Genomic DNA, 24551 nt, shown 5'->3' with positions numbered 1-24551 from the left:
ACAGTATATCTATATGTATAGATAGTGCTACTTGATTGCATGCACCAAGAAGAGATAGTGAAATGTCCTTATTTTATGTATCTCAGATTTTATCTGTCTTATAATATATTTCCTTTTTATCATTTGGTGTTTATATTTTCACTGAGTAACAATGAAAAAATTACTTTCTTCTTGGCTCATGATATATGTATGAATACACTTTATACATATATATATACAAATTTCAATGGTAACTATTGTAGGCACGTGTCATTATTTTCTTTCCTTTATCATACTATTTTCCTCTCTGTTTTTTTAAAATAATTATGTCTCTCTCTGCATTGTCTATAATGAAACGGAAAGATATAAAAATATTGATAAATTCGTACAAGCATACGCTTCTAAATGTCTTCATTTTCTTTTTTCGCTTGGTCAAATAATCCCGGAGAGATGGTAAATTTTCATCAAGTATGATCACTGTAGTATTTCTATAAAAAATATTCCAACAGATAGGAGTCAACTAAAAATCATGTTATGAATAATCTTATTTTAACATAAAACACCCTCTAATCTTCAAGAAACATTACTCTAGAGGATATACATATGTATATGGAACAAAATTGTAACACGTGGATGAGAATTTACCATCTCAATCTCTCTGACCATATTATTACTTCAGCACACATGCAACCAAACTTTCAAAATTATCCTGAAGTTTCACACTATTCGCAAATTTTAAATAAACTTAAAAATAATCACCGCGTTCGTAATAAATGAAAAAAGCCTCCAATAGAATATATTTCTATTTAACGATTTAAGCACACAATTATACGAAACATCTGCATCTCGATCATCGTTTTAACGATTCACTGTTCAACATATTTCTAATTTTGCGAACTTCGAAAGGCGACTCTTGTAAATTTTTGCGAGCAAAACGCGACTCTGCGAACCATTCTCTTAGTACCCATAGTCTGCCGTGTTTCGCCCATAAAAATATACATGAACCGCCTTCTGATCGTTGCAAAATTGGGAAAAAGCTTAAATTTGTTGAAGAATTATTGCATATCCATAAACAAATAAATTTCTCAATTCTTTCATTCAACCTTTCATTTTCCCTTTTTTGTAGCTGCTCTAAATATAATCTAAATTTTGTATCGCATAACAGACAGTCATTTTTTGTACCGCTTCGTACCAAGGTAGACGTTATTCAAAATTATCGTCGTAATTAAGCGAACGACTAAATACTTACAATAGTGAATACAATAGAATCGAACTACCTACGAGTCCTTTTTTTCTTGTTTCCTTATTATATCGAAAGACTTTCTTAGATTTTGTGCTGATATTGTATAAAGTTAAATATCAAAATTTCATGATTATACACTCCCGTTTTCCCTTAATGTCGATCGAACGAATCTTGAACAGTCACCTCCATGCTTGGCCAAAGCGGATCGCTGATTTACGTACCTACGTACTAGATATTTTCATTTTTTTTTTTTTTTAATCTTACTGTAAGCAAATCACATTTTCTCTTTAATGACTTGTTAATCCTCTTTGAAAGTCGCTCCCACGTAAAACACTGGAACATTTAAAGGAATCATTCAAAATAATTTCTACAAATCACATACGCACTCTGTACTTACAGTTATCCTTTACTTCTTTTACTCTCATACTCACACATTTTATAGACATGTTCGTCTTCTTTATCTTTTTCTGTTTCAAGCTTCCTTAAACTCTATAATTAACATTTTAACAAGCTAATCAAACATTAGAAAGCATAGAATTAAGAAAGGAATCATTTAATATTAAGCTGACAATTAATGAGATACGCTGTCTTATTGGTTTCAAAAAGTTGGAAATTATTTAAAAAGAATTTTTTTACAGAACCTGTTTTAAAACTATGCTTTTCGATCTAGTATGCAACAGGTCTTAAGAGTTATTCATGCAACAAATTCAAGTTTTTACAAATTGTCCTTTACAAAATCATCTACAATGTATTGTACAATCTCTCTAATATTTTAATATTCGTTATACATTACATTGTAAAAGGTCTAACTTTACTTATGTTAAAATAGTAATTTCTTGTTCCAATTGTTGGTAATACTGGGTTCCAACTGGTTTTGTAATCTTAAACAATAATAAAAGTCATAATATATTATGAAATAATTACTAGATAAAGCAAATGTTTAGATTATAGTATTCATTTTAATCTTACAAGGTGCTATGCTTTCTTAAGAAAGTGAAAAGTGATAAAAATGTACCTAGTTAGCTTTCTGATGGCAAAATCTGTTCAAACAAAGTAGCATGGTGATCTATTACTTGAGAAAGAGGAATATTTTACTCAAACTTGAAAACCGATAACACTGATTTCTGAAAATCAAAAACTATTCAAAAACTATCACCACGGCATGAAAAAAAAAGGAAATATTGCTACATTCGAGAAATTACATACGTGGATAACAGTGGAGATATTCCAATGTATAAATTACAATCTGCAGGAGTAGTATATACAATTGGAAAGAAATACGCATGCAATTTATGATTGACGTGACAGTAAAATCTTAATTATCGAAACTCCGATTAATGGAACGATCGATTAACGAAAAACTCGATTATTGGAACATCGATTATTTAACGGAACGTTCGATTATTCAAACGGGTTGTCTAAGATGTAAGCAAGAGAAATATGTGTTTACGTTCAATGCGTGTATGTATGTTGTGTTTTCATTTCGGTTATGCTTCCTCTTTCTCTTTAATCGCTATTCATTGTATGTAGGTATGTACGATGTCTTTGGGTTATTATTAGCATTTATAGATTAGATCCTATTAGTAACGTTCTTATTGCTTACTACATACTCAGAAGCATTCGTTGCTTTAAAAACGAGTTTAAGATGGTTCGAAGCACAAAGATAGAGAGAGAGAGAGAGAGAGAGAGAGAGAGAGAGAGAGGAGGGGGGAGAGGGAGATAAATAGATAGACAGAGATAGAGATAGAGAAGGAGAGACAGATAAAGTACGGCTGCTGAAATAATAACATTGAAAAAAGTCGCCCAGTTGGCATCTAAGTAAAATTGGGAGACAAAAATGAACACTAAGGAAAATTGCTAAATCTTGATTCAAAAGCTTTTGTATTTGTGTAATACTAATATATCTGTATGTATCTACAAAATATTTCACATTAAATGATCTTCGTTCGTATAAAAACAGAGTTACTCGATTATCCGTATGGACGTGCCATGTCTTGTTTTGAATAATCATATTAATGTATGCATTTTTCCAAACGGAACATGAAGAAGTACGTTATACTATTCGATCGATTCTACATTATTGCTAAATATCTTTCAACGTGTGAAACTATGCAAATATGAAAAATACGATCAACTCTTGACCCGTAGTGTGCCGTGGAAGTAGTAAAACTTTACTATGTATCGATAAGAAAATTGTTATCCTACTTAGTATCCTCATATACTTATTACTAGCAAATTGTTTTAAAAAGAAGTTAGAACTATTCTAAAATAGGAAACGATGGAATTGATGATTCTTATTTTTCTTTGCTTTTTTAACAATTGGTCCGTAAAATGCAAACCCAATTCCATCGAGATGTTTGGAAAATTGAGACAAGAGCTTGCCTATACCATCTTCAAGTTTCAAGATAAAATGCAACAGTATAAACGAGAATAGTTAATCTCTTTCAGCTAGATATACCTTTCCATGGAGATGAAAAGCAAGACGCAAAGTGAAGAAAAATTTGGTGAGGGTAAGAAATGATACCCTGTTTAATGTAACAAGCAGTGTAATTAATGTACGTTACCCTACCTCATTTTCCAAGGCGTTTAATGCGAGATCGCGTGCTTAATGACCTAGCACTTGGATTATAGGGTGATTTGACTCTCTTAGCCATTCCAGAACTAGAGTTACATCCGGTGTTCGTAGAACTAATCGTAGAGCAAGCTCCGTTCCCAGTATTACTGCTAGTTTGCTTTATACTGGACGACAAGGAGGAAGACCTTACTCTACTTGACTGTAGAAATCCATTATTACTAGAATGCTTCAATTTACACGGTAAAGAGAGCCGACTTTGCTTTACTATTCCGTACTGATGTACTAATTGTGGAGATATCGTGTGACCAGTTATGTCTACATTACGTGAACGTAGTGTTTTTACAGGTGTCGCTGCGATAGTATCCGACCTGGAATACAAACAAATGCAAATATAACAGGTAAGGAATTGCAAAATCAGTTCGCGCAAATGCAAGCTTAGTTTAAATACAAGGTAGTAGACACGATAAAAAAAAAAAAGATCAAACGATAAGGAAACTAACCTGAGCCAACGTTGCGGAACAGTCGTGTTATCTGAAGAACCTATAATAGACACGGTTCGCTTTATCCTCCGTTCGTTACAATTATTCGATCGATTACTTCTTCCCTGATCCCACTCTCTTGCGCTGAGACTAGCGGCCCACAATTGTTTCAACAGACCTTTGATAGACGGCCTTCTGATAGCTTTCACTGGCGTAGCTTTTTTCTCCAAATTTCTTTGGAAGCTATTTAGCGACGGCAGCCTTTCCTGTACAGGTACAGTGGTAGCAACAGCCGTAGAACGAGTAATATTGGAATCCGTGCTAGACCAGTTCATACTACTACTCGCGTCCTTTGTGGCTTGATTAGCTGGATCATTCTCGTCGACCGGGTTCGGACGATCCTCCGAGCGCGTCCTCCTTTTAACGCATGGTTCTTGTAATATACATGACTCCTCAATCGTGTTAACTACACTCTGTGATATTGCACTGTGTCTTCGTTTAGTAGCAACAGCACTACCGCTCGTTTTGCTCGTCGAATTTCTCACACCTTCCTCCACCGTGTTCCCCGATACCGACACTTTTGTACTACGCGATTTAAGTCTAGAATTTACATATGTTTTTGTTTCCAACGAACTAGCATCCCCCAAAGTATTTCGCGGATGTGCAGTTAAGCTGGGCCTTCTCGTGCTTCGAACATCTCTTCTTGAAGTTGAGAATAATGTTGTCTGTCTGTGATGAGATCCATTTAATATGTTAGCTTTTACTTCGTTCTCATTACAGCTAGTACTCGCTAGAACTACTTCATTGCTTTCTGTGGTACTAGTAACGACTGTGGAAGAATGTGTACCATTACATTCACTAGAAAATGCACTTTGGTGTATCACATTTGAAACGTCAGGATCGTTTTTCATTTCTATCTCAGGTGATTGCCGAGATGACCTCGAATTTTTCTGCTCATTTGGTGTATTATCTTCAGTTGTCCTTGTTGGTTGTTCCTCAATGGTCTTGGTCTTTTCTACTTCTGCCTCAAATTCAAGACTATTTACTTCTATACTGTTCTTTAATATTTCATTGGATGATAATTCTACAGGTTGAATATTTCCATCGACCAAATTTTCTGAGATATCTGCATGCTTTTCATCTTTTTGATATTGATTTTCTTCAATTTTTTCTAGAGGTGTACATATATTATCCACATATGATTCCTTTCGATTCCCCTCAATCTCATCTGAAAAAGCTGGTATAGACCGGTTAAGATCAACATAATGATTTATTATAGGAGAAGGCCTTGGTATGCTTGGAGAGACTTGATTACAGATATGTCTTGTTGGAGCTTCTGCAAGCGTAGCTGTAGGTGTGTGCATAGTACGATGTGTCACAACACACTCTTTCTGGCTCAATATAATCTTGAAGAACCAAAAAAACAAATTTGTTTAACAGTATAACCAACATCTTTGTTTGTATCTTCCAAATCATTTTTTCCTTTTTTTAATGATATTATTAAAGAGTGGAAGTATAATTTTTAATAATACATACCTCACTACGAGATGGACCTGGTGGATCTAACATTAATGTAACCACGCTTGTATTATCTGCTCGTAGCCTCTTTAATGACCACTTTTCCAAAGCTCTATCTACTAGACTTTTCGAAGGATTTATCCACAGTTGAACATTATCAGCTTGCTGTTTAAAATAGGAATTACATATATGTCTCTGTACGTTTAATATCTTATTCAAGTTCCTTTTAAACATACCCCATTGCATGTTTGTTGAGAAGCAATTAGATGTTTCTCATTATGTCTATCTGCAGCTTGGACAATAGCCACTGCAGCTTGGGGTGTCAACATATTCCACAAACCATCTGTTCCAAAAATAAGGCAGCGATGTGATTCCACATCAATCGCAACTACTTTAACATCTGGTTCTGGAGACACAACAAATGTGTTCAATTCTGAGTTATAACTCCAAAGATCACCTATAACATAAGAGGTTGTTAATCATTTAATGATCCATACATTCTTATAGGTTTTTCTCTAATATTTTAATAGCAATATACCTAAGGATCTAGCAACAGCAAGAAATGGAATTTCATCTATATGAGTTGACCTTCGAACAGGTCCTTTGTGCCCAATACGAGGTCTGTTCCAAACAACTCTTGGGACCCCAGACTTACTAACAACTTTACCACCAGACTCACGTATCCTTATCATTTCTGGCCCACTTTCCGGCTTATGGTCTTTGGTCAAAGCTTCTGCACGCCATTGAGGATCACCGTCTGCTTGGTATCCCAATATTATGCCAGAATCTCCTACATGACCCAGGTAAATTTTACCTTTACGAATGAAGGCTATACTAGCCGTGGTCCCGGCCGTAGATGGTAATCCCGATGCGGTTCTCGGCCACTTGTCTATCACAAAAATACATCCTCGTCAACATATATTTTCATTGAGAATTCCTATCGAAAACTACATTCTACGATTCTTTGCTTCATAACGAACAAATTGCCTATAGAAATACAAAAGATATCGAATATTTTCTCTCAACTACTTTTTCTCAGAGTTCGAACTTTCAGGTTAGCTCGGATTACATAACCTAAATTCTAACCTAATCGGGCACAGGTGGTGGGGGAAATACGCGGGACAATGAGAGAAATTCTTCAAAAAATAGTAGATACATTAAGTTTCTTTGTAAATATGCGTGAAAAGTGATGAGATTTGGCGGGAAACGAGTGAAGTAGTAGAAATAACGGAACAAATGGCGGAAATAAGATTCTTACCAAGCTCCCGCCACATCGCATAGTGCGTGTTCACGTATCCGTCTTTGATGGCTCGCAACACATCCTCGTCCCGATCGCTCCAAAAGTTCTTCTGCTTGACGATAACGTTCATCAAGTGTTCCTTTGCAAATGTGGCAGCTTCGCCGCCGCCGTGGCCGTCGAATATCCCGAAGAAGGCATATTCCAGATCTTTGTCATCCGGTGTCGATTGAAAGGCCACGCTGAACATGTCCTCCATGTACTTACGACCGCCCTGATTACAATGTCCGGTCACTCTTAGGTTAACCCCAATACTCAACGGCATGATGGAACACGCCGGTGACCACGGGATGTCAAGAAGACAAAAGTCTACCACTTCCTTTAACTACGCACTGTTTCGACACTCGGCACGCACAGGGAACGGAAGCCTCGTATTTACTGGGTAGGTCTGCGCGTAGCTCGAGGGACGCACACACACTCCAACGATCATGGCCCCACACGACACAATGACGTTGCGCGCACCGGAGTAGGGCAGGAGGGGTCGTCCCCTCCACGATTTCACCGTCACCAATGCGCCTACCACTATACTCCGACGTTTCTCGAGAATCCTCAAACCGAGTGCTTTTGAGCAACGCAATTTATTTAACTGGGAACCTTCCTTAACCTATAAACACATCTTTATTAGTCTACCTTAGAACTATAGAAAAATTATTTATTATACCTTAAGAGGTAGAAGTAATCAATTCAAATTGCTACAGTATAGTTTGTAGTTATAATGTAGTAGTGGTAACTTCTGAACATTTTAGGTTTTCTACCGAGCCCTGCTACGTTCTTCCTTAAGAGTTACTTTCGACTTGGTAAATTTCTTAAGTTTCAACTATAAATATTAACTACCTATATAAAACTAATTCTTAAAGTTATTACTATTATTATTTCATAATTACAATGTATATAGTATTGGTAATTTCTGAACATTTTAGATTTCCAACTTAACTCTGCTATGTCTTTTATTACATGTTACTCTCGAGACGATAAATTTCTTAAGTCTGAGTTATAACTATCAACTACCTATACAAAATTAATTCTTTAAATTATTAGTGTAGTCTATAATTATAATGTAAATACATAGTATTGATAGTTTTCGAACATTTTAGGTTTTGAATTTAACCCTATTACATCTTTCATTATAAGTTGCTTTCGACTCAATAAATTGTTCGAGTTTGAACCAGATAAGTATCAACCACTTACATAGAGGTAATTTTTCGAGCTATTAGTATTGTAATTACAACGTGATATTGGTTGAATCTGAACATTTTATTAACAAATTTTTTAAGTTTGATGAAAATACTGAAATCACTCGTTACGTTAAGTATTTTTGTAAAATATTGAATTTCTGTTCTGAGACAGAAAAATTGCAGTGGCAGGGTTTCAAATCGATTGGCGCGCAGAAAGTTCCACGCGGAAGCGTATACGATATATGTATACATTATCAATGCGTTCGATAATTTGCAAAACGCATCATGTATACGTATTTCCAAGATAACTATTCCCGTTAGTTCGATTCTCATGTAGCATATGTTCCCCGACGTATAAGTTAACATATAGCGGTTCCATAATCACGATTGGACGATTCGATTTGCCGCGCTTCGAATTTAACCGGGAAACTAGATGTGCCCCTTTGAAATTTCCAAAAACTCTCCGTAAACAGCAACTTGGTAACATTACCTCGGTTATATTACCCTCACCGACGACCACCACACGCAGAGCGGTATCGCATCCCCCTTTCGTTTCACCGTTTCCGTCCATCCCCACTGTCGTGGAAACTTTTACCCCTTCCCTTCCCCCACCATTCCCCTGACATAGGGCCGGCCCATCAACGTCGCGGTGCTATTCATGCCGCGCATCTCGGCTCACGCAGTTGCTGCGTTGCCATGTCTCCTCCGACGAACCTGAACTTTCTTGTCCAGCTGGCGACTCTCGAAGTCTCGAACATGTCTTTTGTAAAATTCTTCCCAAAATTAAAACATAATCTTACATAAATGCACATTTAACATATAATCAGCTTAATTATCAAATTATCATAATTTTTTGTAAAAGAGAACCAAATTGGGGTAAGGATAAATAAAATATGGAATACTATAACACATAATATTTTTGGTCGTTTCCAGATTTAAGTTTCCCTCTTCGTTTGAATATATATTTGCATGTTTTAATGTTGTAAACATGTGACACAAGTTTGTAAAGTACAGATATGTCGAGAATATAATTTGCTGTTAAGGAGTGTAGAATTATTGTTTCGTTTTTTTAGGTGGTTTTGCGGATGTAAACGGGATATGAATGCGAACCAAGTGGAAAGCAAACATTCTGTTTTGCCAGGCTGTGCAGTTATCTCTTTCCAAGAGCAAAACACGGGGCACGTGTTTGAACTTGTTCGCCTCACGAACTGGCAACGTTGTACTTCGTTCAAAATAGCACTCCCAGCTGGCGGCTTTCGCTTAACATCCGATAGGCTATAGTTTGATGAGAACTGTTTTTGACTTTATCGCTAAAGTAGAACCGTTTTCGTTCATATTTTGTTTTCCGATTTCGTTCGCCAAAAACCACGGTTAACAATTTCTATGATTCGCTAAGCGATTGGAGATACGGTCGATATGTGTCATCGATTGCATCATCTCTTCGAAAAGATGGCTGTTCTTTTCTGCTTGGAAACAGTTATGCGGAAACACGGCAATCAGCAATTAAGCTATTTCTTTCGAATTTATTATTAATATTAGATTTGTTATATGATTAGGACTGTTAATTGTCCAAAGATATAACTATTGCAATATCTTTATTGTTGAAGCTTGATTACTGATTGTACTATTAAATTAATAAATGTAATAGTTTTAAAAGTAAATGAAGTTTGGAACTGTCAGAACAGTTGTCGCGCTACCATCTACCGACAATTGGCAGAATTACTGAAAGATCAGATAATAGAAAATGATACAAAAATAAACGCGTAAATAAATAAAACTGTTTTTCGCAAAGCACTGAAGTCTATTTAATATCTGTTTGCAAAAACAGTATATATTACAATTGTTGAACAAAATTTTGCTATATGAAAATTTTCAAATGGTTCTATTATACCGACGCATATTTTAATTCAATGCAAAACACTTCGCAAACAGAAAATTGCACTATCTTACATACACACACAATCTATCTATAATAATGTTATATATATCTTTATAATATTCGGTATATAATTACAATAATAATAATGAACCATTTTCGTAAATATAATTAATATAACTCAAGATAAGTAATATAGTGAATGTAAATCTTTAATTAATCCTTTCTGAATTCATTAAATAATTGAACAATTATTGAGAAGTGTTAGCAAAATACAAATTTAAGATATATTTCATATTTTATGTAATAAGTATAAGATAATGTATGATTAATTACTAACGAAATTATTTTATTTATTATTAGTATGAGCGGAGTTATTCTTTCGCGGAACAACGGGATACGAATTTTAAATTTATTTCCAACGCGACGGGTCGGATGATTCAGGAACCTTCTCAGGAATTAGGAACAAGTCGGTGCAGGTTACTGTGCTGTGTGCAGGTTCAGTCTTGTCCAAGCAGGCCTAACGACATCTTCAAAGTACTAACGTGTTGTGTTACTAAGCCAAGCCGAATGCATCGATTGTGTCAGAGAAAATTGCTTGATGACGTTTGTTTCGTGATACAGTATACCGGTCTTCTATTTCAAAAGTATCATTCACTTCGTTTTATGCGTTGATTCTCTCATGTGTAATGTGTATCCTTTTTGCAATTGAAATTTGTTTCTCTTAAATGCTAATTCTAACCTTTATGTTATGTTACATATTATGTATATCAGTATGTATATCAGATCAAAGTAAACTGAATATCATACTTGAAATCTGACGTTACATTTAATAAATATATGTGGTTATAAGTACATACGAGTCGTCTGTGTTATAACATAATGTTTTGTCATTGATGGTAATTGTATTATATTATTAATAAAGTATGAGTGAAACTATTACTATGGATAAATTGGTTCCTTAATTTTTATTTTGTTTTATATATTGGTGTTTGTAAGAATTTCTCCTTTTGTAAATAAAATTTAAGACGATGTAAATATAACCAAATTTGTATATAAACAAAATCTATACAAATAAATATATGTCTAAACCTTGTAATAAATTCCCGTAATGTAATGTTAATAATACGTAATTACAATTATTTTGATAATTTGATTTTTTTATATACAATATTTCCCCTTCAGTTGTGTTTATTTTAATACAAATTTAATAAGCATATAAAAACAACATTTTGGTACAAATTATATATAATTATTTCTTACATAATTTTGAACGTCTTGTATTTTTATCAAAAGCACTATAGAAAAGGATAAAAGAATCTCTCTTCGATCGTCATTTTGCCTTATAGATTCTTGCTAGACTTGATCGCAACTTGACGGAAAATCAAAATATTGGTAAAGGTATATTCAAGAGAAGTAGGTATATGTATATACTTGGGAAAAGAACGGAAAATTAAGCATATCTCTGTATTATGAAATCCTACTTATCAACAGAGGCGCAGGAACATTATGGAGGTATCAGACGAGGAAACGAAATTATAGAAGAGAGAATATCTATATTTCGTGACCTAACAATATCGACCCATTAGCCAATGAAATTGATAATGAATAAATAATTTCAGGCCATTCTTTTATGAATTTTTCTTAATAATAAAGTTTTACTTAAGTGTAAATATAAAAATATAACGTATAATAAAGAATTCCATTAGTACGGAGCTGTATGTACTATCGACTTCTATAAAATATCAATTTCGGGCTCAAGTTTAGAAACTATATCTTCATAGAGTATTACCATATTGATGACTTAAAAATTAACGTCTGTTAAATGAATTCCATCCATTTTATTTTTAATAAATAACTTTTATTTATACATATTATGTTTCGAAACAACATATATACATAGATAGTTATCTAACTCGGCGGCACGCCGTCGCCAATTTGAAATGTATGAGTCAGCCATGCACGCGAAGAATGTACGAATCAGCCACTTGTAAGAAGTAAGTCTAATTCCACGAAATACTATCATTTATGGAAACCCTCGCATTCTTGAATAACTTTAACTTTTCTTGAATAAAATTTATACATAGTCTAAGAGATATCCAAAACACAACGGTATGAAAACAGAACCAGAATTAAAATCACAAAAACTTTTATAAGGCAGTTTAGCATTTTAAATCCTGTAATAAGAAAATTACAAATTATTTTGAGATTCAAGGTTTAGATAATAAAATTCACTTTCATTAAAAATTAATCGTATATTTTCTTTATGAACTTTCATCTTTTTTTATGTCTAAGTTTGTAACAAAATATTGTTCTTTTTTCATAAAATAAATTACACACAAGTTATGTAAGTCTTATTGGTAAGAGCGTATTTCAAAGATTCCATACGAATTTGTAGTCATAGAAAAAGTCCAATCTCTTTCATACCAAAAGCTATTTGTCCTATCATTTTGCACGTCCTGCATACAAATGTAAAGTAAAACTTATTATAAAATCTTTAAATATAATTGTATATTAAGATTCAATTTAATATATAAAATTTTACCTCTGCCCAAAGGCAATTTTAACTTTGTAGTATCTTTCCTAACTGTACCTCGTCCTCCTATATTAAAACAAATAAAGATTTTAAAATTAGAAATACTTCACATAAATTGTACCATATATAATCCGCAAAAAGTAAAGAAAAATACTTTTACACAAAATATTAATATGTTTTATTATAATATATATTTTACTGAAATTATTTGTGCACTATTTTTCTTAAGTTATTGTAACTTTCATATTTTGTAGATAGAAAGGTACTACAATTAAACGAGTATTATCGTATATCTTACTTAGAAAAGTCATATTTAAAGTAATAGTAATATACAAAGTAATAAATTTAAAACATTATGTTTTTAAATAAATTATCAAGCCAATCCTAGCGGCACTGCAATGCTAGGCTGACTCACGACAGAGGTGGAGCAAGCACCAACCCTCCGTCAGATTCCAAAAATCAGTTTAATATTCTGACTTCCCAATGGGAAGTGTATCAGATATTAAGCTGATAAGAACAGATACTACACTTTGATCTTAGCCATAAGGCCGAGAAGCGATAATAATCCTGATTTTCTTTCTGAATATAACATCTGTATCTCCTAATTTTCCTAGCGAGAAACGGTACTCCAAAGAAACCACCTAGCGGTGGGGTTTTCAACTATTTTTATTTATGTATAGGGTGTAAGATAAGCATATATCACAATTCATAAGACTGATTCTATCCTTGATTTAAGAGAGATTATGTAAATAAAAATATTGCATATTATAAACAAATTTTTGGAAATTCTAAGGCAAAGTCAATTATGTGATATTTTTATCTAATTACTTTTCACCGAATAAACTGGTAATACGGAAATAATCAAATGTACTGATATTTTTCTTACACTCTATATACAGGATAAAATAGTTGGACACTCTAACCTAATCCTAGCCAAACTCTAACCTCACCATTAAGGGTAAGTGATTTCTCAAGGCTACTGTGTGCAAAGTATACATTTTCATTGACATTTTCTTTATACCTGTTATAATTTTTTTGTTTGTTGTATACATTATAGATTTTTAACTCTCCTTTGAAATATAGGTAATTGGAAATTCATAAAATATATTTAAAAAGAAAAAAATAATTTCTAGAAATTAATGTCTCACCAATTGGAGGAAAATTGGTAACATCGTTTAAAAGGTCGAAGGTTTCCTGTGTTCCACTAAGAGCTTTAGCTAAAATATTATAAAACATTTAGTTATATCACACAAAATCGATGTAAGTAGGACACAAAAATATACTTACCCATTGTTTTCGGTGCACGCAATGGGCGCATTGGCAAATTTAGCTAAAAGTTTGAGAAATAAATTATTTTCAAATTTTATACTTTGTACATTCGAATTAACTGCTTGGAAGTTCAGCCGCGACAGTTTGAAATACTTATACTTACAGCTGCAGTGTTGGATTGGGATGTACTAGCTTTAGCATGATCAATTATGTCCACTTTACTCTCCATTCGTCTATTTTTCTCTTCTTCGTAAGATCGTGAAGATACCTTATCCCTATACTCTTCAGATACCTAATTATATTGAAGAAATTTTGTATTTGTCAGAATATGAAACAATATCACCCTCTCTGTCTCTCTTTTTCTTACATAATTTTATATAATGAAAATCAACAATTTATTACTCACTCCATTCGCATCAGCAATTGTTATCCTCTTTTCCATTATTTTTAAAGCCTTTATCTTCAGATCAATGTCATCAGTGTTTGCGGTAGCAGCATCTTCCTTATTAAATTCGAGGGAATTCTTGTATGGGCAATGCACACCTTCGATCATTTCAATATTCATGTATTCACAGCAATAATCACATATCGTCATACCCCATCTTGTTACTATGGATTTGCTGCAGTATTGAGGTACATCTACAATTTTATGGAACTATATGGAAACCAAAATAAACTATTATTAAGAGTATTATATAATATTGTTGATTGGAAGTATTTTTTGTATGCATACTTCACACTCGAAGCCACGTGTACTGGATAAGAAATCTTTTGCAAATTCCATTTCGGCAAGAACAAGAGGAATGCTGCGATTGTCTACGCTCCGTACAGCAGCGTTTCGTAATTCTGCAAACAGTGCTTCTATCGAATAGATTAGATAGTCATCAACAGATTCACCTAAAATACAATTACTAATTAAAAACGTTGCCAAAATTTTGTATTATCTTCTGTAAACTGTTATAAATATCCATAGTTACCGCTTGCTTCATTCAATCTCTGTAGCAGTGATTCTACAACAGGACATAAGTTTTTCATAGTGAACAATGGAGGATACCTTCTCCCAGTCTTATTACTTTTCATAAATTTGGAGAACTTATTATACATAAGTGCGAAGTCACATTCTCCATCATCTAATTCTATAGGGATTTGGTGTGTTTCCTGACTGGTTTCTAGTGCATCTCTTTTCCATCCTAAAGGTATTTTTACCTTTAATATTTCATGGTATATATTTTGAATACCATTTTGTATACTAAATTCTGCAACTGCAAATTCTGCAGGACAAAAGTCATACTTGTTAATTCCTATGTCTCTTCTATAAAACCAATTGACATGTATAAATATGAATTTTAGATTTTGCAAATCTGTAACAAATGACAATATTAAATGTTAAATAATTAATCAATATCTTAAAAGTTCTTATTAGAAAAGAAGATTTAATTTGGAATACTTACTATTATGTTGTACACCCATACAAACTATAGATTCTATATATTGAAGCATGTTTTGTTGAAATTCCTCCTCTCTCTTTTGCTCTAACTCTAGCTGAGCTACATTTTCACCAATTGTAGTTCTATTACCTACTGTTATCTGGTCTTTTATCTTGTTATTTTTTGCTCTAGACTTATAAATTCCTTTTTCATGTGGAGGAAGATTCTATGATAACATAGAATTATATAAAATACTGTAATTTCCATTAAAAAATTTTATCAGCAAATAACTATTAAAAATCATTAATATCACATATTCTCTTGAATATCACTTTATATATAGGGACATAAAAAAATTTGAGAAATTTCTCAGTCAGTTATTCTACTGTTAAAATGACCTTTGTATGTTAACACAAACATTTACATTCAAATTCTTCTAAATGTTTATATTATGTAAGTATTTTAAATAATGATATATATTTTTAAATTACAATTATCTATTAAATTGGAATATTTTTTATTCAAAGAATGGTACGTGATCAGTTAAATTATTGAAATAAATTGTTAAATAAATTGTTAAATAAGTTGCCGAAATATGAAATATATCACCTTCCAGTCTTCGCTACAAAGTGATGAAAGTTCTTTCATATTTCTTGGGACAGATATACCACGCTTCTTTTGCTCTTTCGCCCAGTCAAGAGCAAAGAAATAAAATGCATTTTTCGACATGTTCTATATAATGCTCAACAATCCACATTCGACGAAGAACCGGGAAGAACTGTTCCTTTGTTTGATTTTACATCGCATAGAGCTGACATTTGTTGGTAGTGCCATCTTCAATACCGAAGAATTAAAATAATTCGAAATATGAATTACAATCATACGTTATTTGATTATTAATTATAAATTATGGAATTTTTATATTATATGAATATTGGATAGGACATATATTGACAGGTTGGAGGCAAAGAATATGGAGAATATTAATATTATTAATATATTGTATAATATACATATTAGTTATGAAATTATAATATATATAGATTTATTGGGAATTAATAGTGAAATTATAATATATAATACTTATATATTGAGATTTAGATAATAATCTTTTTCAAAGATAATTTTAATTTATTATTGTGAGAATATGAAGCAGTTCTCTCATTTTTAAGTTATTATACAAAAATATATTGACAATAGTATTAATTAGAATTATGATATCGACAATTCATAACATATAAATATATATATATAGAAATAATTACTATCAGTAAATAAATATTACATATAAACAATAATAGTTGATGAAAGTTAACTACATGAGTGAATAATGTAGTAAAAACGAAGTTAGAGTTACATATACTTATAACTGTATATGTATACATACAGTTGGTCTCGAAAATATTCGGGCATTAATATAACTTTGACTTCTATGTTCTATGTCCGAAATAAATACACGTAAGAAAACAAAAATATTTTAGTCTATTGAAGTATAGTATGTTTAGATGTCAGAAACTAAAGAACTTTTGACTTCAAACAAATTGTTTAAGTATTAGAAGAAGTGTCAGAACAAAGTGAATTTTCAATCCACAAAAATATTCGAACACCTTATAAATTATTGTTAAAAATACTAAAATGGGAATATTTTTAAAAAAGTTGATGTTTTATCCGATATCCCATTTGTTCAATAATATGTCTTAAGCAGTTTAATATGTTGAAGATTAATGTTTAATTAATAATCGATACTGTATTTTTTCCTCCTCTAGACCTAATCTAATGCATCATCATCCAATATGTTCAATATTCTTGCAAATTAAAAATGCACCTTTCTTCGGTTTATCTTGTAATGCTCAGGAAACAGTACATAATTAATTAATAAATATTTTATTCTTGATAAATTACAAATCAACAAATTCTTTATTTCTGATATCCGTGAACTGTATCGTAATATATTTTATGTTATACGCTTTTACAACATTGTATGTAAATAGCAAAAAAATATACTGATTTATTAACTGAGTACTGAAACATAAATCGAAGTTAAATGAATTTAAAATTTGTTAGAATACTTCAATATCGATAAATTTTCTTTGTTGAAATTATATTAGCTCATGCATGTTTATTTTCTTTGCGTTTCAGTCTAACCTATGGACTTCTTTAGTTGGAATAGAATATGCTAACTCTCGAAAGCATATTAGGTATCTTTTCTAGGAATTTGGCGACAACCATATCAGTGCGCGCTCGACTTGTCGGCGATCTCTCTCTTTCCACTTCTCTTAAACCGAAATTCGCTGCGCAAGCTGTGGGGCGGGGGTCAGTTTAGAGTCGAAACTCGAAGCAACCAGACGTTTGTTTTTGTTATTATTACTTCGTGATAGGTGTTGTTTTTCTGCAATGTAATAGTAAAGTGGAATTTCCTCTCTGGCAGTATTATTATAGACATTTTTTAGTGCTGAAACCGACGCTTTTTTTTTGATTAACGTACGTTTCTACTCAATAATTTATTACAATCTTCTATAACCTACTATTTGATTATCTTTATTGCGTTACCATGTTTTTGGTTGTCACATTTGCCGATAGTTCGTATAATGAACTTTTAAAAACAATTTGATCTTGACCATTGTTTCACTTTTATACAATTTGTTCTTTTAATACATTTATTCTATTGTTTTGGTCTATCTTTGTTGAGATTATTAGCAGATTATGAGGAAACTTAGGAAACATTAGAAGGACGCCATGAAATTAACAAACATGGCGCGGAATGAAAAAGAATGGAAGGTGATCGGCGATGAATTCAACAAGTTCTTGTGGAGATTTGGTAATATTTGATTCATTTTAGTAGAGACAGAATCATTTATACGTTTGTTTTCTAATATTATTGAATAATTGGTAACGTTTATTTAGTATTCGATCAGTATATATTTTTAACGAACAATTCATAATCTTAACATAATTGATACGTAATAGAACGGAATTCTAAATTAATTTCGTGGTTCATTACGAATACTAAGATGGAAATTAGACAATATTAAAGAAATTATTTTATTATATTACTTAATTACATTTGATATTCACTGATAGGTTTGAACATATTTTGCGCATCGCGTCTTTTTCGTATTACGCAGCTTTGTTTAACTGTAAAAAAGAGCGCGCCATATTTTATCGGCACAAACTATATTCGAAACTATAATGGCGAACATTCACTGTCTGATTTTTACAAATCAATTATATTATGAAATCGTAAACATTTAACATTAATAATATTTTTAACGTATTAATTAAATATTTGTTGTTGTTAATATAGTAATAATATTTTCATGAACAAACACTCGGAGTTGTTGGAAGAAAAAGAGATATGAAAAAAATATATTGCTTCTTTTCTTTAATCCCTACCCTTTAATAAAGCTTTTCTTTCAGAGAATTTTTGTGATCGCGCGCAATGCGGTCGTTAGAGTCAATGTTTGTTGCATTATATTATTTTCAATATTCTTTAGAGTACATAGCTCTCATTAAATTTCATCATAATAATCATACAAGAAATTAGAGTCAATGTTCGCCGATTGTTATTTGTGTCATTAAGTGTTTTTCACTTTTTCCTGTTCATTAAATTTTTTGAACAATCATCATTGTGTGTTCCAGAACTAATTATAATAATTCATTTTTTGTTAAAGGTTTTTCACTCCTTCCTCTTCTTGTTACATCAAAAGAACCTAGTAGTGCTTCAAAAGTTGAGAATGTACGTATCTACCTTTGTATTTTAAATTTAATTTTATTCCTTGTGTTTATTATTATTAATTAAAAAATACAACTTCATCAAAAATTTGACAAATTTAAACTCATTTTTGAATGGAATAGTTTTATTAGAATTTCATGAAATTCATTATTTCAAATTTTTCAAATAATTAACGCTGTCTTTAAGAAGAAATTATAATACAGATATTTGTTAAAACTTTGTTACAAATTTCTTCCAGATCTCGCTTCTTTGATTTAATGATGGTTTCACGATGACTTTCCTTGGTCCACAACAATATAAAGGACGACATTCTTTGCATGTAATTGTAAGTTGCATGCATTTTTGTTCCTCTAGTCACTCAATCATGTCGTAGGACGAAAGGTCCGAATCGACACGAGTAACTGGTTGTATTACGTAGAATTTTTGACGAGCATAGTGACCACGGGTATTTATTATACCCGTGAGTAGTAACATTTTCTTATCTGTATTTTATATATTAGTTCAGGATAGATCTTCTTGCACATCGCTTTTTTTTATATTAATAATAATGTCATTGACGATTGAAATATTATATTATTACATAATATTAATATAATGATATTAATTGCATTAATTTAAATATTTGCAAAAGCCAAATATACATATATAAATGAAATGTGAATATTTGAATAAATAATATGTATTGAAATGACTTGGTTAAATATTTCCTTGCAGAGAAATCGGTTACCCTCCGATTTCGTTACATGAAAAATTCCAATGATTGCATAATGATAGTGACAATAATAAATCTTTTTTCATTTCATCTTGTGTTCTCTGAACATAATATTTTAAAGAATTTAATTGTTCGTCTTTCATATTTGAATTTAAGTATTAAGTAAAAAAAATATAAAGATGTTAATGTTCAATTGGTACCGTACAAAGATGTATTCAATTTCTTGTGCAAGAAGAAACTTCGCGACTGGCAGATTTCGGAATCAAAGCTACAAATTCTGAACATTACTTTTGTGCTTTCGAAAATATGCTTTGACGAAGGGACTGCCTGAGGCTTGCATTTAATTGCATATAATTGCATATAATTTAGAGTTAATTATTAAACAAATTTCTTATTTATTGTCAATATTTTGTTTTAATATGAATTAGAATTATTAGAAATATATTAGAAAATTAGAATTTTAATAATTAATTAAAATATAAAGTCAGTTATTTGAGTGAATCATTATGTTTTTCATTATTAGAATTTTTAATTTATTAAATTAATCAAAGTAGAAAATATAGTGATAGTAACTTGAGATAAAATTTGAAGATGCAGAATGCAGAAAGATTAGCCCGTTAAATACAAAACAGACGTACTAATATTTTTTTAGTTAGGATTTTCAGGTTTTATTCTTTCCGTATCATTGCCAGGATCTCGCTCACGTGTCCAGGTGCTACTTGGGCGGGAGAAAGGCAATGGGTACGATGACCATTGATAAAATGATAATGTTTTTAGCGACTGACGACGCGTTAGTGTATCGTGCACGACGTGCTTTCCACATTGTGTGTGTGTTGTTAGGCTGTGGAATTGCGTCGTTTCTTATAAATTTAAATACTAACAAAATAAATCTACACTATTATTTCAATCACAAGTTGTAGAAACAGACTCTCTATTAAATATGGAACTATAGATAGCAATATTATTAATTTTGTCATGAAATTCTAGTAAATGATACCAAATTTCGTATCATTTAATATTTTTTTGTAAAATAAACACACTTTGTTTTTTATTCTTTCATTTTTATTGTGTTTGCACGCAATGGTCCCTAGCCTTCGTCAGTTGATTTCAGCTAAACGGTACGTAAATTAGAGTGTGCATGTGTGTGTGTTAAGCTCGGGTGTCGGAGGTGTCCCGGGACGTCCTCTCTAGTGTAGGTCCTTTGCGCCCGAGTGTTTGTGTGAGAATCGTGGAGCGAGTGTGTTGGTGTGCCTGTTTTGCCATTTATTAAATATAGGGCTAGGTAGGATAGGTAGTATACTTTCTGGTGTGTTCGTTAATTATAAGTAGGTAGGGCCGGGCAGGTTGGCACAGTCTCTGGGTCGGGTAGGCGCGTTTTCGTGTGACCAACCTGTTTCTGGAAATTTATTTGAAAAATCGATGGTGAAACTGGCACGAGTAGAGCATGCTCTCGTCTCTAGTTTTGCCTATTGATTTTTCGAATTTCGCAGTCGTGGTCGCGAGCAAAGTCGAAACGAACGTTTATCGCTCGAGCATCGCTGTGATCGTTGGTCAGTCCATATGCACTTGTATCAGCTTTCGCTTTTTGTTTCATCTTTATAAGTCTTTTTTTGTTTGCGATTTAGAAGACTCGAGCTTAGATTTAAGTTTCAGCGGGCATTGCGCCCGAAGAAAGAAGAGGCTATAAGCTGAAGAGGCCCGGCAAACTGCCACTCAAGAGGGCAACTACTAATGGCTTCCCATCCTCTGGGTCATCCGGAGCATGGGAAGTCATCAATGTTACTATTTTGTCACTATGCTCGCTTTTACCATCTGTAGTTATAGTTGTAGTATTTTCTTCCTTGACCGATGTATATGTCGGTCCACCACCATATTGGGCAAATCGTGACTTTTCTCATTAGTGTTGCGAGAGATTGATTACAATTGAGTCAGAGTTGCGGGAAAGTTTCGCGGCTTTCTATTAGCGTCATGAGAGACTGATTACGGTTTGAATTAGAGTTGCGAGATGACGATAATCGTGTTTGTTTTAGTGTTGCGAGTTATGACATCGCGATTGTCTTTAGTAATTTTGATTTTGAGTTGTTAGAACTGTTTACAGAGTTATATACTTTAGAGTTTATCTTGTTACCTGTCGTTTAAAGTTAAATTTAGAAACGCTAACTTTTCATTAATTTTATAGCGTTGCAATTAGTATGTAATATTCACGTATGGAAATTAACTTTATTTTTGTTTTAAGAATCAGTGTTGCGGACTCTCATCGCGATTGTTTTGATTAATCTTCTAATTAGAGTTGCGTTGACAAATGACCGCGTTCTTCGAAGTATTGTTGCGCCTGTATCATGCCCAATCTTCTTCCATTGGAGTGTGGTAACACGATCCTGCATGATCCCATGCAGTTACACCGCAGTTATACAGATGGCTGCACTGGATGTCTCGTTTTTAGTGTTGCGAATATTTAAAAACCTGAGTGCATAGGTTAATAGCTATTAGTGTTGCGCAAATAAATAATTCACACGGGAATCTTATATTTTTTTTCTTTTTTTTGTCAATAGTAGATTGACTAACATTGAAAATGTAATAAAGCACTCGTAAGTTACGTGTAATAAATTAGAGTTGCGAAATACATAAAATTCACATTCGACTAACGGTTTGCTCGGGTTTATATCGAGTGGATACTTTGATGGCCCTTTTGGCTGGTAGAGTCATTTCTTTTTCAGTATATTTTATTTAGAGTTTTTTTTTTTATTATTTAATTTGTACCTTATAATTTGTCCAGCTGGACATTTGGTAAATTTTTCTAATTTTATTGCTAAATAACATGTGGATGGCTACCCCCAGAGGGATACCATCTTCGAGTTTGTTTATTTTATTCCTTTAATGAAATCAGTGGGGTGTTTTCTTTTTAGTCCTCTTTTTATATGGGTTTTGCTCGTTTCAGCAGCCAGCTGGTTTGGATGTGTTGTCATTCTTTCCTTGTATTTTTGTGCGTATCTGTTGATTTCTTCTTTGACCCTTGGTATTTTTAGGTCTTTGCGTATATCCTTGTTTCTGACATACCATGGGGTGTTGACTATTATTTTGAGTATGTTCGACTGTAACGACTCTAGATGCATGAAAAGTATCCAAGATTTTATACAGCAGTCCTTGCCCCTTCCTCATCCTCCAGTCGCTACACTACAATTAGATATTTGTATAGATAGGGCTCATGAAAACACTTTACGATGCAGATGAAAAGATTTTCGATTAGGTAGAGATTTTTTAAATTTGTAGGTAAGATACTCTTAAGTTAGATTTATGGTTAAGTAGGGTATTTTTAAATAAGTATTTGTATGAACGGTTAATATATAAGTAAAATATAATAATAGTAATTAAGTGCATGCATAATTTAAAAGTGGTATTTTAGTAGATAAAGTAGCGTAAAGTAGATAAGTCGTATAATTCTAGATAAGACGTATATCGCGAATCAAAATTATTTTTAAGAGTCTTATTTCCAATCTTCGTTTCACCATTAACTCGTATATCCAAGATAAAAAAGAACATCGGTTTCTTTTCCTTTTATAAGTCGAAAAAAGCAATTAGGAACTCATAAAAAAGATTCTTGTTATCGACTGAGGATTTAATGCTAGGTCTGACTAGATCTGAAATTAAAGTCAACGATTCCGTTCTTATTTAAAGTTTACTTGGTTTGTCGTTCTATTGGCCAAGACGACACGTGTACTTTAGTAAGAAACAATACTCCGCCAGACTCCATCTCTATCCTTGTTCGAATTTATCACTTTATATCTGGTTTCTCGCGGCGCATGTGAAGTTTCATTTTATCGCATGATCAAACGCTAGAACACGCTATTCGATCGGTTCAGCCTTTTTGATTTTATTTTCTGGCTTGAAGTTTTTTATCTTTTTAGTAGTGGAAGGGTAAAATTTTAATACACATATGGAATATCGTCTCACAATCTCAGCAGCAATCTCCACGCGGTGAGATCTGGGCAATCAGTATTATTTCATAGTAAAATTAACTTTAACACCAACCATGACCAATATTATAATTTTTTCTATGAAACACTAAAAGTCATTTATCAGATGAATCGTTTTCGATGATTGAGTTAAACAATTTTTTGAGGTCGGTATTTTACAACGCGCTTCTTACCATTTTATACAGATAACATACGCAACATTACCGACTTAGTAGAGAGTAACATTATCTGCGTTCGATATATACAAGGTGTATATCGAACGTGTATATTTACCGACATATCTGGGGATAAAAACGCAAAGATTTTGCCAAATAAAATACCTTATCAATAAATTTAATGATTAATACAATTCCGTGAAACAACAACTATTATTGCGTTGTTAAAACAGCTCTTGTATGGCAGTTATTGTATTTGTTTTCCTAAATTATATATATTGAAATAGATACATATATGTACATATATGGACTTATAATATTTGTAATTTTTATGATCAAGAGGAAAGTCAGAAATTCAAATATTTATATTTGCCCATATATTACAAGAGTATACTGTAAAACTCACGTACTCAATTATTATATCTACAAACATCAGAACAAACTGACACAAATTGTACATTTCATGGGTAATTTTAGAAAATTAGCTTGCTCCATTTACTCTTCTTTCATTGTTTGCCCGATGTTAGCTGCTGTGCAATCCAATTTTGATTCTTCCCATCGCAGCTTTTTTCCATCCGTGTACTCAAACAAACATCAAACAAT

General features: G+C 32.4%; 2 protein-coding genes, 2 long non-coding RNA genes and 1 other non-coding gene across 8 annotated transcripts; 2 read left to right on the top strand and 3 right to left on the bottom strand.

Moving 5' to 3' along the window:
* Window positions 1-1457: 1457 nt before the first annotated feature.
* Window positions 1458-7573, bottom strand: LOC126925622 (uncharacterized). 2 transcript variants are annotated; one of them, XM_050741386.1, is made up of 7 exons: window positions 7053-7573; window positions 6333-6683; window positions 6031-6251; window positions 5813-5959; window positions 4298-5682; window positions 3792-4165; window positions 1458-2103 (listed from the first exon to the last, which is right to left on the bottom strand). In XM_050741386.1, the coding sequence occupies exons 1-6, from the start codon at window positions 7354-7356 to the stop codon at window positions 3793-3795; spliced, it is 2781 nt and encodes a 926-aa protein (XP_050597343.1). In that variant the 5' UTR covers window positions 7357-7573; the 3' UTR covers window positions 1458-2103; window position 3792. The 2 variants fall into 2 exon arrangements, with proteins under 2 accessions (XP_050597343.1, XP_050597344.1); XM_050741387.1 differs by having other exon boundaries at window positions 1458-1555.
* A 129-nt stretch (window positions 7574-7702) lies between these two features.
* Window positions 7703-11084, top strand: LOC126925632 (uncharacterized). 2 transcript variants are annotated; one of them, XR_007714028.1, is made up of 2 exons: window positions 7703-7888; window positions 9340-11084. It is a non-coding gene; the product is annotated as an uncharacterized LOC126925632 (long non-coding RNA). The 2 variants fall into 2 exon arrangements; XR_007714027.1 differs by lacking the exon at window positions 7703-7888 and adding an exon at window positions 7993-9142.
* Window positions 11085-12377: 1293 nt separating this feature from the next.
* LOC126925625 (protein maelstrom 2) lies at window positions 12378-16168 on the bottom strand. 2 transcript variants are annotated; one of them, XM_050741392.1, is made up of 10 exons: window positions 15984-16168; window positions 15399-15600; window positions 14925-15308; window positions 14681-14844; window positions 14354-14602; window positions 14111-14239; window positions 13966-14008; window positions 13827-13895; window positions 12688-12744; window positions 12378-12601 (listed from the first exon to the last, which is right to left on the bottom strand). In XM_050741392.1, the coding sequence occupies exons 1-10, from the start codon at window positions 16101-16103 to the stop codon at window positions 12588-12590; spliced, it is 1431 nt and encodes a 476-aa protein (XP_050597349.1). In that variant the 5' UTR covers window positions 16104-16168; the 3' UTR covers window positions 12378-12587. The 2 variants fall into 2 exon arrangements, with proteins under 2 accessions (XP_050597349.1, XP_050597350.1); XM_050741393.1 differs by having other exon boundaries at window positions 15399-15628; window positions 15984-16127.
* LOC126925963 (U2 spliceosomal RNA) lies at window positions 13047-13238 on the bottom strand. Its single transcript, XR_007714198.1, has one exon. It is a non-coding gene; the product is annotated as a U2 spliceosomal RNA (small nuclear RNA).
* Window positions 13498-23593, top strand: LOC126925633 (uncharacterized). Its single transcript, XR_007714029.1, has 3 exons — window positions 13498-13636; window positions 19046-19110; window positions 19346-23593. It is a non-coding gene; the product is annotated as an uncharacterized LOC126925633 (long non-coding RNA).
* Window positions 23594-24551: the final 958 nt, after the last annotated feature.

The sequence above is a fragment of the Bombus affinis genome, chromosome 16 (assembly GCF_024516045.1).
Source record: "Bombus affinis isolate iyBomAffi1 chromosome 16, iyBomAffi1.2, whole genome shotgun sequence".
Lineage (NCBI taxonomy): Eukaryota > Metazoa > Arthropoda > Insecta > Hymenoptera > Apidae > Bombus > Bombus affinis.
The sequence above is the reverse complement of the archived record's forward strand: the minus strand, read 5'-3'. Positions and strand labels throughout refer to the sequence as shown.